Source organism: Oxyura jamaicensis, chromosome 2 (genome assembly GCF_011077185.1).
Source record: "Oxyura jamaicensis isolate SHBP4307 breed ruddy duck chromosome 2, BPBGC_Ojam_1.0, whole genome shotgun sequence".
NCBI classification, from domain to species: Eukaryota; Metazoa; Chordata; class Aves; order Anseriformes; family Anatidae; genus Oxyura; species Oxyura jamaicensis.
Window position 1 is genome coordinate 116,905,915 of NC_048894.1, and position 13,854 is coordinate 116,919,768.

The 13,854-nt window shown below is 37.9% G+C and overlaps 1 protein-coding gene across 4 annotated transcripts in view; it reads right to left on the reverse strand.

The window, feature by feature from the left end:
- Positions 1 to 8,270: 8,270 nt before the first annotated feature.
- The window catches only part of PCMTD1 (protein-L-isoaspartate (D-aspartate) O-methyltransferase domain containing 1), a 40,674-nt gene continuing 35,090 nt past the window's right edge, over positions 8,271 to 13,854 (reverse strand). For all 4 annotated transcript variants that reach the window (XM_035317656.1, XM_035317655.1, XM_035317654.1 and 1 more), the window contains 2 exons: positions 13,339 to 13,462; positions 8,271 to 10,902 (listed from right to left, as the gene is read on the reverse strand). In XM_035317656.1, coding sequence (XP_035173547.1) covers positions 10,532 to 10,902; positions 13,339 to 13,462 — 495 coding nt within the window. In that variant the 3' untranslated portion in view covers positions 8,271 to 10,531. The remainder of the gene's footprint in view (positions 10,903 to 13,338; positions 13,463 to 13,854) is intronic.

Sequence of the window (13,854 nt, forward strand, 5' to 3'; positions counted from 1 at the left end):
GGTTGGCCAGGGAAGTTGTGGATGCCCCATTCTTGAAGGTGTTCAAGGTCAGGCTGGATGGGGCTTTGGGCAACCTGGTCTAGTGGGAGGTGTCTTTAAGAACCCTTCCAATCCAAGCAATTCTATGATTCTTTATTATTGTTATCGTTGTTGTTATTATCCCTTCCTCTTCTATCCTATTGAACTATCTCAGCCCATGAGATTCAGTTTTTTTTTTATTTATTTTTTCCATTTCTCTCACCCATCCCACTGTGTGTGAGGGAGGGGAAAGAGAAAGAACCGCTGTGTGATGCTTAGCTGCCTGGAAGGTTAAGCCACAACAGACTTTAAAGTGCAAAGAGTAGTTTCAAATGCTAGAAGTGTAAATGCATACCACATACATTCAGTGGGCTACTGTTTACTACTATTTCTTTGAGGTCTAATATACATTTTAAATTGGACCTTAAAAGAGAGTTGGATAAAAATCAAGTTTGCAGAACCAACGGGTTTCAATGTGAATGAGACCAACCTATTACAGATCTATGGACTTGTGTGAGTGAAATGATTTCTTGCCATCCTCTGGTCTATTTGCACAGATCTGGGAAAATTAACTGGTGGCCCTTTTAGTCATACTAGGTCAGAAGTCAAGCAAGGTTGTGTAATAGCAGCCCAGGAACTACCTACCGGAGCCAAAACGTCCTGCTGGGGCTTTAGAAGCTTACAGTACCTCAGGATCTTCCCATGAAAAAATCAGCAGCTTGCTTTTCCTTGATACAATATTGTCAATTTTATTTCACATTTTCTCTTTTGTTGATGTTCATTAGCCCCATTCCATCTCACCTTCTCCTACTAGTAGAATTCCAGACCAAACCAAGTCTATCCTTCATGCTTGTTATACAGTTCCCTCTTGTTTTCTGCTTCATCTGCTCAGCTCATATCCTAGCATAACCTTCATCTTCCCATGAATGCTCCATGTCACAGACTTCAAACCAATCCAGAAAAGGCCTTGCTTTGAATTGGAACAATTTCTTTCAGGAAGAAATAAAATGCAAAAACTAATGTGACAAGAAACTGGTTATACGCTACTTGCATGCTGTATTCCTTTCCAACACAATTCATCTCTTCTTTGTCTTGTACTTTGTCTTAAACAATTCAGAAAAAATATATATATATATATTTTTGACAGTGGGAGCCTGTATTAATTGAAGGTGATAGCAGAACTCCTATTGATTTGAATGGAATCAGGATTTAATCTTTTTGAAGGCTGCAGCTGCTCTTTATAAGGACACTTGTGTTATATTTGAAACTGCAAGCAATGCTGATTCTATAGGTAAAATCCAAGTTAGAAATTTATTTTCAGTTTAAAGAGGTAAAGTCTCTAGAATATCTGTTTTTAGTATGTTGGAGGATAATACAGTGAGAAGCTTACTGTTCAGCTGTTTTCTTTAATGATTTTATTGTCTGTTCCTTGCTGTCTGTATTCCTAAGCTCTAATTAGGAAATTGTTTTGACACGGAGCTTTAAAAATTGACAAAGAAGCATAGTTGGTGCCTTTGCCATTATTGTTTCTCACCACTTTCAATAGCCTTTTCAATCTCCCTGTTGATATTGCTTTTGAAATCTCCAAGAAACTTCTCAGCAAAGCAAGGATCCATCATTAAAGGCAACTGACTTACTAAAGCTATCATGGGGGAGACGAGACATAAACCCAACATAAAGCACATGTAAACAAATGCACATTTTGCTTCACAGTGGAAAAGACCATGTTGTTGGTTTGTTTGCTTTGTTTGGTTGTTTGCTTTCAAAAGAGTTGAATACATAAAAGAGACTTGGTGTCCCACTATTTTGCAAAAGCTACACTTCTCAGGTAACTTAAATGCCTCCGCACAGGATTCACAGCATGCAGCATGGTGACATACAAACTAACTCAGTTCACCAGGCTAAGAGATGGAAGCCTAAGAGAGGAAAAGATGGCTGTTAATTCACTTCCATAAGTTCTCTCAGCATAGATCTCTTCTTAGCTGTCACAGAACTTTTTAGAACCTTTGTTGTCCTGGTCTTGAGAGAGGACTTTTGCCAGTACTTCTTCCCTTCTGGAACAGCATTATTCATCTTCTTTGAGGTCTGAAGCACACTGCCGTAAAAGTGTTTTCAGCTTTCAGGACAAAATGAACTGGAAAATACCTGTTCTGTGATTCTCATTAGGGCTCAGGTGAAAATTAAGTTACATTAAACCCCATGGCGATCAACAGGGATCAGAGGCAGCAGCTTAGTAAAGAAGCTTTGGAAATAGATGCCTAAAGTGGCAGCTAGATAATTAAACTCTTGTGGACCTTTGCCTACATGATCTGCAAGACCTTTTTTTTTTTTTTTTTTTTTTTACTTAAAAAATAAAAATAAATGTCTTAACTCCATTATCCACCAGCATTCAATGTGTCATCTGTGATCATTTCCTTGAGCAGACATTCTTATCCCAGCATCTTAGACAGTCAGTGGTTTGCAGTTAGTAACCACTGGAGTCCATATAAAAGATCAGTGGTGGATTCAAAAGGCAAGTTACTGTGACAGGAATCAATGTGTCTCATGATGATTGCTACCACCGCTACAGAAAAGAGGACATTAGTGTAATAGTTTGAATGGCAGTAAAATGAGATATGCTTACAAGAATTATATGTATACATTTATATATATATATGTATGTATCAGAATTTATTGGTAATCTCAGATTAAGTTCACATTGTTATCACTCCCCAAAATGTCTGCTTCCTCCCCTTCTCCACACACAAACACGCAAAACCAAAAACCATATTGTTAAAGAAAAAAAAGCCATTAAAGAAAGATTCAGTAAGTATTAAATAAAAACTAAAATTCCAACATCTAAATATGGCTGAAGTCACTAAGTGCAGGTGTTTAAAATGATGATTCTATTACAGTTTTCTAGAAGATATTCACACACTCTATTTTACAGAGACCGAGTATGGAATAGAGGAGCTGTGGAATGAAGCAGCAGAGGATTTCCTAAGGAGACGGTTCTTGCTACCCTTTTTCCCACATCTCACAACATACAAACTTTGGTCTGAAAGCTGCTTAGCACTTTGTGCTATTTGAGATAACATATCCTGCCAACCTTTGCATCTGTGCAAAATCTCATTCTGGCCTTTGAAAGTTCAGCACTCGTTTCTTGCCTCTGATACCACAGTAGTTTAGAATTTTATTTTGTTTTTCAAGAGAAATTGAAACTGTGTCCTAGTAAGATTGTTGCCAATGCTCATCTCAGCACTGGCATCACCAGCAAAGCTGAGATCATGCTGTGGAAAAAGTATGACAGATCTGTTTGTCTCATACTTTAAATAAGACACTTGCTTTTTTGGCCAATGTTTCATGTTTCTTTCAATTTTCAGAAGCAAACCATCAATTGCCAGTAAAGTGGAAGGACTCTCAGGGACTGCAAAACTACCACTTTGCATAATTCAGAGGCTTGGACATCTACCATGGTTGTTGCTGTAAACACTGCAGGTAGGACTTGGGTCTGTTTGAGGCATAGCTGGAAAGGAACGAAGATGGACAAAACTCTTGTTGCAGCCCTTGGCAGCAGTGCTCCCAGGTGCCCCCACTTCTACCCATCACCTACATTTAATGTGTAGTTGCTTCATGCCTCCTGCCTCTCTTCCAGCTCATAACCATAGGTGGTGGATTAATGTATCTGCACCACATACAGTTCCCCAAAGCAGATGAGCAGCAGCCCTGCACAGCAGCTAGGTACAGCATGCACAGCAGCAGCCAGCTACTGCATCACACAGACCATGCCATGTGCAATGGCATGGATTGTATCCTACATGGCAGTTTTCTACAAAACCATGGGTTGGAAAGGATCTCAAGGATCCTGCCCTAACGTCCAAATTTCACACATGGTTCTCAAGTAAGCAGTGGTATAAAACCCAAAATGGCTTGGACAACTGAAGATACCTAATGAAGATACCTAATGATGATACCTAATGAAGATACCTAAATTACACTGCTAGTCAAGCCCTTACAGACCCTTCTATAGAGTGGTACCTTAAACTTCTGAAGATGGAAAGCTATAACCACGTCAGCAACACTGTAAAGATGTCAAACCACATTAAAATGCACCCCAGAAGAAACCTATTATACTAAGTTTTTAAAACAGAAATCTCAGGGAAAAAAAAAAAAAAAAAAAAAATCGTAAAAAGGATATAGGATTATGCATCTTTCATCTATATAGCTATGCAAATTACTCAGAAACACCTCGTTATATAAGCATCAATGTACTTTTTTTTTTTTTTTAATGCCTCTTCAACTAGTTGTGTCAACACAATCTTTAAACCTGCCGTAATGCAATACTGCCCTCTTCTGGTGTGATTTGATACGCACACAATTTTTGATAGAATTCAGCAGCAACGTGAGAAAGGTTTGTTGTTTATTTTTTTTTACTGAGCAAACAGTAAAAAAATACTGCACTATGTTTGCTCTTGCTGATTAAAATATGCAAATCTACTCTATCACTTAGTAGAGAGAGGCAAAGCGAAGGCCAATCCAACTTCAAAAGCTTAAAAACAGATATTTAAAGGGCTTAAAATGTCGAGCAAAATCTGTTTTCAAGTTAACATACAAAGTTTATTGATTATATGAATGTGAGAAGAAATATGAATGAGTCAACAAACTGGTCTGTTGTTACTCTTTATCTGCCAGTTACTACTATACAAATTTCCAATCCTTTGCTTCTTTATCTCTGCTCCTGTCCCAGTATCCAAAAAACCAACCAACCAAACAAAAAACCTCCAGTTAACCTGGCGCCTAGACATGGTGTCTATAGTATGTTTTACTCATGTTTATCTTTGTGGCACAAATGTAGCTTTATATTGACAGCAGTGACAAGAAGCTGTTCTCAGCAGGATGAGGTATTCATGACCCTAACATAAGTGTAAAGAAATACTGGCCTGCTATGAGACCAGCAGCCCCGAGAAGTCACTCCCCCACAGAAAGTCACCAGATTAGCCATGCATGATTTGCCCTTGGTGAAGCTGCACTGACACGGGCAGTCTTGGATCACCTCGTCTTGCATGTGCCTTGACACCACTTTGCAGGAGGATCTGTTCCATGATCTCCCCAGGCACAGAGGTTAGGCTCACAGGTCTGTAGTTCCCTGGATCCTCCTTTTTACCCATATTATTTACAGAAGAGAAGGCTGCGGGGCAACCTCATCACAGCCTTTCAATACTTACAGGTGTCTTATAAAAAAGATAGCAAAGGACTCTACTCAGATAGATAATGATAGGACAAGGGGAAATGGTCTTAAACTAAAAAAGAGGAGAATTAGATTAAAGGTTAAAAGGAAATAATTCACTCAGAGGGTGGTGAGGCACTGGCATACGTTGCCCAGAGAGGTTGTGGATGCCCCATCCCTAGAAGTGTTCAAGACCAGGTTAGATGAGGTCTTGAACAGCCTGATCTAGCAGGTGGCACCCCTGCCTATGGCAGGGGGTTTGGAACTAGGAGATCGTTGAGGTCCCTTCCAACCCAAGCCATTCTGTGATTCTAAAAATGGGAGTGATGTTTCCATTTTTCAGTCACTGGGGACTTTTCCTGTCATGATAGAGAAGAGCCTGGCAACTACGTGAGCCGGTTCTCCCGAGACCCAAGGGACTCCTTTGAACAGAAGCCATTAGGCATCAAAAATCAAAGTATATAGAACCTGTTCAAACAGAACACACTAGTGCAAGACTATGAAAGGATGTCTGAAAGACTATCCTAGAAAGGGTGTATCAAGAAACAACAATAAAAAGTAGGTTTGTGTGCAATGATAATTTCTAAATTCATTGAGATCTTCTGTGTGCATTACACGTTTGAAAGAGGTTGTACTAGGTCTGGCTGGGATGTTAACTTTCCCTGCAGCAGCCCATACAGTGCTGCGCTCTGCACTTGTAGCTAGAACAGCAGTGGTATCACACCAGTGTTGTGTCTGCTGCTGAGAAGTGCTGGCACAGCATCAGGACTCTCTCTGACCCTCCTAGGGGGTGGGCAAAAAAGTGAGAGAGAAACATCACCAGGGCAGCTGACCTAACCCAACCAAAGGGATATTCCATACCATATGATGTCACACTCAGCAATAAAAGGTGGAAAAAGGAAGAAGAGGGGAGGGGTGGGCTCTCGTTGTGAGAACGTCTGTCCTCCTCCCAAACACCGGCTACGTGCATTGAGGCCCTGCTTCAAGGACGTGATTAAGCATTGCTCATTTGTGGGAAGTAGAGAGTAATTTCTTTCCTCTGCACTTCCACATAGCTTTTACTTGTTTTGTTATTCCCATTCCCCCTCCCTCTTTCTCTTTCCCCTTTTTCCCTTCAGTTGAATTGTTTAGTAATATTTCCTTAATAACATTTTGTCTATTTAATTAAATTATCCTTATCTCAACCCGTGAGTTGTTCTTTCCTTTACTTCTTCCCCTCCCCGTCTGAGGAGGGGGAGAGAGCAATTGTGGTGTTACCTAGCACGGTAAAACCACCACAGAGGTGAGTCAAATAAGCATTGGAGCAGGAGGAGGATGGCTCTGTATTGTCCTAGATGAGAAAGCACTAATGAAAGGGCAGGAAAAGGGGCAAGGACACTGCTCACAAAGGGAAAAAAAAAAAAATGTAAGCCTTCTACTTCCGTTTCATATCCTTCCAGACATTGACCATCATGGCTGGAGGTGAACACATGAGGGAAGAAAGGAAGCATTTCAATGCTTTGCTCCAGCACTGAAGTAGTTTGCAAAACATCCAGGCAAGGTGTAACACCTTCCTAGTTTGCAGGCAAAGGAGGGAGATCTCAAAAGGAGGGAGATTTAGCTGGCAGGTGCAAGTTTAACCTCTCCTAATAAACTTCTGAAATATTGCAGAATAGAAAATGTGGCAATCAATATTCTAGAAAGAAAATATCACCATAGTATTAGAAAGCATTAATGAATCAATATTCTTGGTTACCTACTGCCCATAAGCACGGCGCAAACCTGTTGCTAAACAAGCCAGCTTTACTTGAACAGAGTAATTCACAAAGCTGACATGCACTCTGAAGTTACAGAAGGAAAACAGGTGTTTATCAAGCCAGCAACGTAGATTTTACTGGAAGTATATCAAGAAACACTTAACTTGAAAGCTTCAGTGATCCAGTAAGGGGTCCAAAGACCTTCTCAAAATAGGCTTATGGAAAGATGGAAAATGCCTCAGACAATTCTACTGTTGTCAGAGTAATTACTAACTCATTAAGGTAGCCTTCTGTATACACATCTAGGAAGAATAGAGCACACAATTCCTTTACTTTTTATAATTGATTAGTAAGTCACAAAAGTAGAAGCTTTCCATTTTAATCAACTACATAGACAATGGAAGGAGACACTCCTGAGAAGACAGATTACTCTTTAATGATCTAAAACAGCTTTAATCCAAACTGAGCACATTTGTTTAAATTCCTTATTTATTTTCAAACTGACCAATAAAAAGTAGCTTAGAGAAAAGGTGGGTGGCTATATTAAGAAAACAATGCCCCCCTGAACAGACCTGGTCCAATGCATTTAAATGTAAACAGATTGACAAGTTTTCAGGATGGCTGTAGTTCAATTTATCCTGTATACAAGATTAAAAACTTCAGGTCTTCCAGAAGACTGCAGTAGTCTCAAGACCCGCTCCAGACCAAAGTATAGAAAAAATATCTGAAAATAGCCTAAAGTTCCAATTCATCACATCCTTTCTTACTGTGATGACAACTACACTATTGCTAGTCAGCTTGCCTACCCACATCTTTCTAACTGCTAATAATGTATGGCAGCATTAAGACAGCTTCAGTAAGTAGTCTGACTCACTATTTGCTCACAACCCTTGCTATTCTTACCTCAAAGTTTTTCTTTATATGGACCAAGTATTAGCTTTGTTCACGGTTAAACCAAGCTCTCAGTATTTAGAAAAAAAAAAGTAATATCTGTTTTGGAGTGAATATGTTTTTTAAGCTGTATACTCAAACTTCTGGGCTCTCCAGAAAAGCTAATTTTCCACCTAAGTGCTTCAGAAGTAATAATGGGCCCAAAACAGCTTTCCTGTATCATGAGTAGTATTTCACTCTACGACCTTCAATTCAAGCTTCATCAAGATTTATCCGTTATTTCTATCCATTATTTCTGAGCTTCAATAATAGTCTTCATTATGAATTCAGTGACCTAACTATGAATACACCGATACCTGAATTTCCAGATGATTGAGATGAACCTAATACTTTCACAGAAACAAATTCAAGCAAGCAGAAAACACCAGAAAAACCATTTTATTGCAACAATGTCCCCATCATCAACTGAGATGGCAAAAATCAAGTTTTAATACAATTTGCATTTCTACCTTTTTATTTATGTAAATATAAATTCAAGAGTGTAAAATAAATCCACATATAAAACACAGAAGAAACATTCTTTCAGTGAATGCAAAAAAAACTTACATACTGAATAATCATGACAAATCATCCGTTGTCCATTCTTCCAAGTACACAGGAGTGAAAGAACGCAGAAGTTTATTCTCCAAAAGCATCCTGTATGGAGTCCTTAAAGTATTTAATATTCAGTAACCTCAAATCCTTGAGCTTATAGATGTAGATTCCAAGAAAAGGCTAGAGAAAACATCTCAAGCTTCAGATGATCTGAACTCCATCTAAAATAACCCATTTAAAACAAGATTATGCTCAATTCTTACAGCTGAAGCATCACAATTACTTTATTAGTATCCTTATTTGGAAAACTATTTCCTAGTAGTTTTTCCCGCTTTTAAAATAGTCAAGAGTATTTATTTCAAATAGTATTGTTTACTTATACTGTAAATATATTGCGGAAAGTAACTCCACATGCTGGTACAACAGGCCTTTATGAAGTTCCACTTAAACATTACTACGATGTACCTTAAAAAAAAAAGGAGGGGGGGGACTAGAGCATGAAATGCACAATAGTCAGTGTTGTAGGATTATTCATCTATTTTCTCAGCTTATGTATTTCAAAGTCAATATTGGACTGTTAGACCGCATGAATATTGGCTGGTTATAAATACTTAAACTACAAACCTTTACAGTTTTAGAAAAATATTTTTCTCATTATTACAACAAAAAAATTATTACCAGCATTATAAATGCATCATGCAGGATATTTCTTCACAAGGAATGTTTTTCACTGGGTCCAACAGGCAGATTGTTCCAATGACTGTGGCTTTTAATGCATATCATGCCAAATTCTTAATAAGCAGTGTTTTCCCTCATGTTTATGTTACAACACAGAATGAAGAAATTAAGATGTTAAAAAAAAAATTAAAACAAGAACTGCAAGTAACTTCACAACTAGGAGAGGAAAAATTGTAGAAGGATTAAGTCAGCACTATTGTGGGTCCCCACAGTTGTACTGCTACTCTTAGGTTTCCAAAAGATGCATATGATTTTATAAATATTTTTGTGCTAAGAGCCATGCTCAGAAACAAAATATAGGCTAGCACAAGTCTACCTTCTTGGAGATGCATCTTAAGTATAAAATCCACTTACTAAAGTGCATTTGCCAAACAAATTCTAACTTCTACTATAATAGCTATTCCAAAAAGCAATACAAACTAAAGTTTGTTGAAGTTCTACTCTACTTAAAAGCAGTAAATATAGATGACTGAAATCTACATTACAATCTCGTATTGCCAAACATTGTGTCTCAATGCCATGAGCTGCAGAAATAAACAACATGTACTGTCCTAAGCTTCCCACAACTGAGGAAGTGCCTCTAGTTAGGAATACTTGAAAGCATAGAATGGAGTTAAGTATAAGCAGGGCTGAAGTAAGCATTGCTTTGCTTTATATTCAGTATGTTTCTTTAAGGCTCTGAGAGAAGCTATTACTTTTCTCAAGATCTTTTGGCAAAAGATGCAGAAGTAGCAGGGCCATCTGACGTTCCAGAACTTGTATTTTCATATTCCATTAAAGCCAGCTCATTCAGTGTCTGTATACATTTATTGCACTTGTGTTGTTGGAACACATCTATACCAACATAGTAATAATGATTGCAACAAAGCCATAGTAAAATAAACTTTTAAAAGGGTCTGATACCAACATTAGAGGGTAAGTATCTGCATGTTTAAAATGTTCCCCTAATAATAAATACAGACAAATTGCTCAAGTCAGATGCACATGTTTAACAATTATTTAGCATATATAAAATTTCACTCATCCTTTATCAATACAAATCTGTTAGGGATCAAAAAGACTTACCATGCAAAATATTGATTAGTGCTGCATAATGGAATATATATTTCTATCAGAGTTAAAACAGCATTTTCAAAATTTAAAGAAAAATAGATTTTTAAAAAGGGAGTCTACTGTTGAATGCAAGTCTTCCTTGTAGCAAAGACAAGATAGAGATAAGTTACAATTTATCGCTGTACTTCAGTCTTGATGAAAGACTAATAATAATTTGTCCACCTATTTCTTAATAAATGCTACATTTTCAAGAATAAAGGAACTATCAGTAGGCATTACTTCTACTTAAAACAAGTTACTTCTCTCTGTAATAGGTCAAGTATGCTTTTAAAGATTCAGGTAATGGTAGACTCATAATTTTCTCTCTCAGTAGATTACGAGGAGGCTCTTCTGGCTTCAAGGCTTCACTGTGATCTTTATCTTCCTCCTCTTTATTATCATCTTCCATTCTTTCATCTTCTTCACTATCTAGAGGCTGAGGAATGAGCTGATTACCAACAAACACATAGGTATTAATCCTGCGTCTACGACATCTCCTGCGTTTTCGTTTTGGAGGAGCCTTCTGAGCAATGCCCTTGGCTTTCATCTCCTCATTTATGAAGTTTCTGAGAGTGCGTCTGATATATATTCGAGCTAGGTCCTGGAGATTCCTAACAGCACACGGAGCTAAAATGAAAGAGTGTGTTAGTATCCACTTTGCAAAATTTCCCTATAACAAAAACATCTGCAAGACAGCAAGACTTGAAGAACAAATGAAATTTTAAGTACAGGATGCAATATACAAATAAAAAAAGGGTAGAGAGATCTTGGCATACCATTTAGAATATTCCCTACTGAAACACGTCCCTTACTTCAGATATACTCAGATTTGAGCTGAAGATGACTTCCGGAATATGACTGATCTTTTAGAGAAAATACATAGTCCAAAAAATTAAGAGATCTTTTGACAGATGTGCAAGTAAAGCAGAAAAACATGAACAGATTAAGCATAAATTTCAGAAATCATACACCATATACTGCCACCTTTTAGGTTTCTGACACAGCTTGGGACAAACTGCTGGCATTCTCGTTTAAGGTTCTGCTGCTAGAGAAGCTTCCCCTACCACATCACATTAGTTTAATCAAGTGCTTTTCTTCCTCTCCACTTCTACTCTCTATGATTTTCCCTGTTTCTTGCTGATGAGGGAGAGCCATGTCAGCTTCACAGCTGACCAACCAGGTAAATCACCCACACCTTTGCAGCAGGAAAGGAATCAGAATTTCTGAGGTTCTAAACAAAACAAACAGGTAACAAAAACCAAAATACATTTTTTTTAATGGTACATAGGTGATGATTAAGTGCTACTGAGCTGTTGGATGACCTGCCTTAGATGACCTATAGCTGGGTAACTCCAAGAAAAACAAAGGAAAAATGGCACACCAAACATGCAGTCTGTTCAACTTTGTCATTTTTGTTCCTACACAAAATAGAATGAAATTTATGGGGCTTAGAGCAAAGGAAATTTTAGTGAAGATATAATTTTGATAAAAAAAAACCTTCCAATACACATAGCATTCCGTTTAAAAAGACTCTGTTTCAAAATTTTTGTTTCATACACTGACTTCAGCTGCACGCTAGCTAGTCAGAGTTTGAGACAAAAAAGATGCTTATTACTGGTAATACTAGCTGCAGTTAAATCCAACAGAAAAAGTGTATCTAAGCACAAGAAAGTGCAGCTTACTAATTTCATTTTACTTCCACCCCCTAATGAATTTATAATTGTTTAATAGTGGCAAGGTAGTAGCATATTTGTATATTTCCTTCTTCTCACTAAAGAGTGAAAGGATCCTATTAAACTACTTACAGGGAACACATATTGTATCATAGATCAGTCCTGAATGCCACTGGTCTGTACTGTTTTCATCTGTAGTATGAGCATTCAGAAGTGGTAGTAAGGAAACACTTGAAAATCCTCCATCTTCTAGAGAATTAGGTTGTATTAAATCATACTGAGACCAGAAAATACGTTTAAGCCACCTCTGTATTTCACCATTAGTCATGATACATGCTATCTATTATGGATTAAGTCTAATGTAAGGAACAGAAGAAAAGTCTTATATTGACAAGTTAATTCTATGAAGTAACTCTAAGGTCTGAAAAGCAAGCATTAAAGTGAAAAGAATTGTTATTTTTGCAAATAAGTGATTACATAAGTGAAAGGATCATCTGTACTTTGAAGAAAAAAGATAACTATAATAAGGAATCATCCTTTGCAAGCTCACACATACCCTCAAAATTAATAGCCACATCAGTAGTTACAGGCAATGCAACCTGACATGATGTCCTGGACTCCTGAATGGTTTACACCTGTTTTCATTTTAAAATCATGCATGAAGGCAAGAAGCATGTGTTGAGTACAGGGGGATTAGTTCACGTTAGTCATATGTTAGCACAACAAAAGCTGTTACTGTCTAGTTTCTTTTCTGCATTGCAGATGCTACAGAAGCCCTGCCCCTCTACTCCTAGCAGAAGTTTTCATCTCTGTAACTTCCTCTTTTTAACCTCCTTCTTGTCACACTATCTTACCTTGGCAAGAACTGTGCTTTCAAAGACTTGCTAAACCCCTCCGCTAACCTAACTCAAAAGCTCTGCAGTTAGAAAGCCCACCCCAGTGACTACTAAAAACAGCTAGTTGTCACTGTGTCAGCTGCAGACAGACATAAGCACACAGCTATTAACATTCTACAGTACCAGAGCAGTGTAGACCAGCTTCTTCCTTTTCAGGGGGAAATTTTTTTTCTCTGGAAGACTGTCAGAAACAAACCTAATATTAACTCAGTATGTTATCGGTGCCTCATTAGAAAACAAGAACCTGAACAGAAAACTAGTCTGGAAAAATAAGCAGGAAACACAGCATCATTTTAATTTGGGATATTAACTGCAGAGCAACACAGAATAGCCAGCAGCACATGAACTTATCAGGGAGCTACTACTGTGCTAGATTGCATATGCCTGTTCTATCATACATCTGTACAGGATAGTCTTCCCCATTTCCAGAGTAACACCAACAGGCACTCTGGAAACCCACCGAACCAAAGGGAGCCAGTACAAGTGACACTTACGCAGTCCCACAGTATCATGTTTGCCGTTGTCATTTCTGTTTGGCTGCACTAGCGGAGCAAATGAAACAGCAAGAATATTTTTACTTTCCCACGTGTTTTGTCCCGTTCTCAAGATTTGTGTTAGCTGCGTAAGAACAACAACAGAACAAAAATCAGTGGTTACAGTTTTGCCATACTCACTATTATTCAGACTAGTATTCAAACAGCAATATTCTGATTTGCTTAAAAAATAATGTATTAAATTTGTTCTCAAAACAGCCAGGACTTTTAATATTCCTTTAAGTATTTAGTCACTAGAGTACTGAAGATGGCTCTTCTGCAATAGAAACAGATGCAACAGGAAAAATAAAAGCTTAAGTTTTGCATTTTTCCTTAGTTTTTCCAATACTATAGGTTGAAAACAGCTTCTGGTGCCCAACCTCTATCTTGTAACTAACCTTGTTCAAGCAAAATCAGGCAATTCAGAAGCTTTTCCAATTAAGTCACAAAAATATCTCCTAGGACTGAGATTCTACA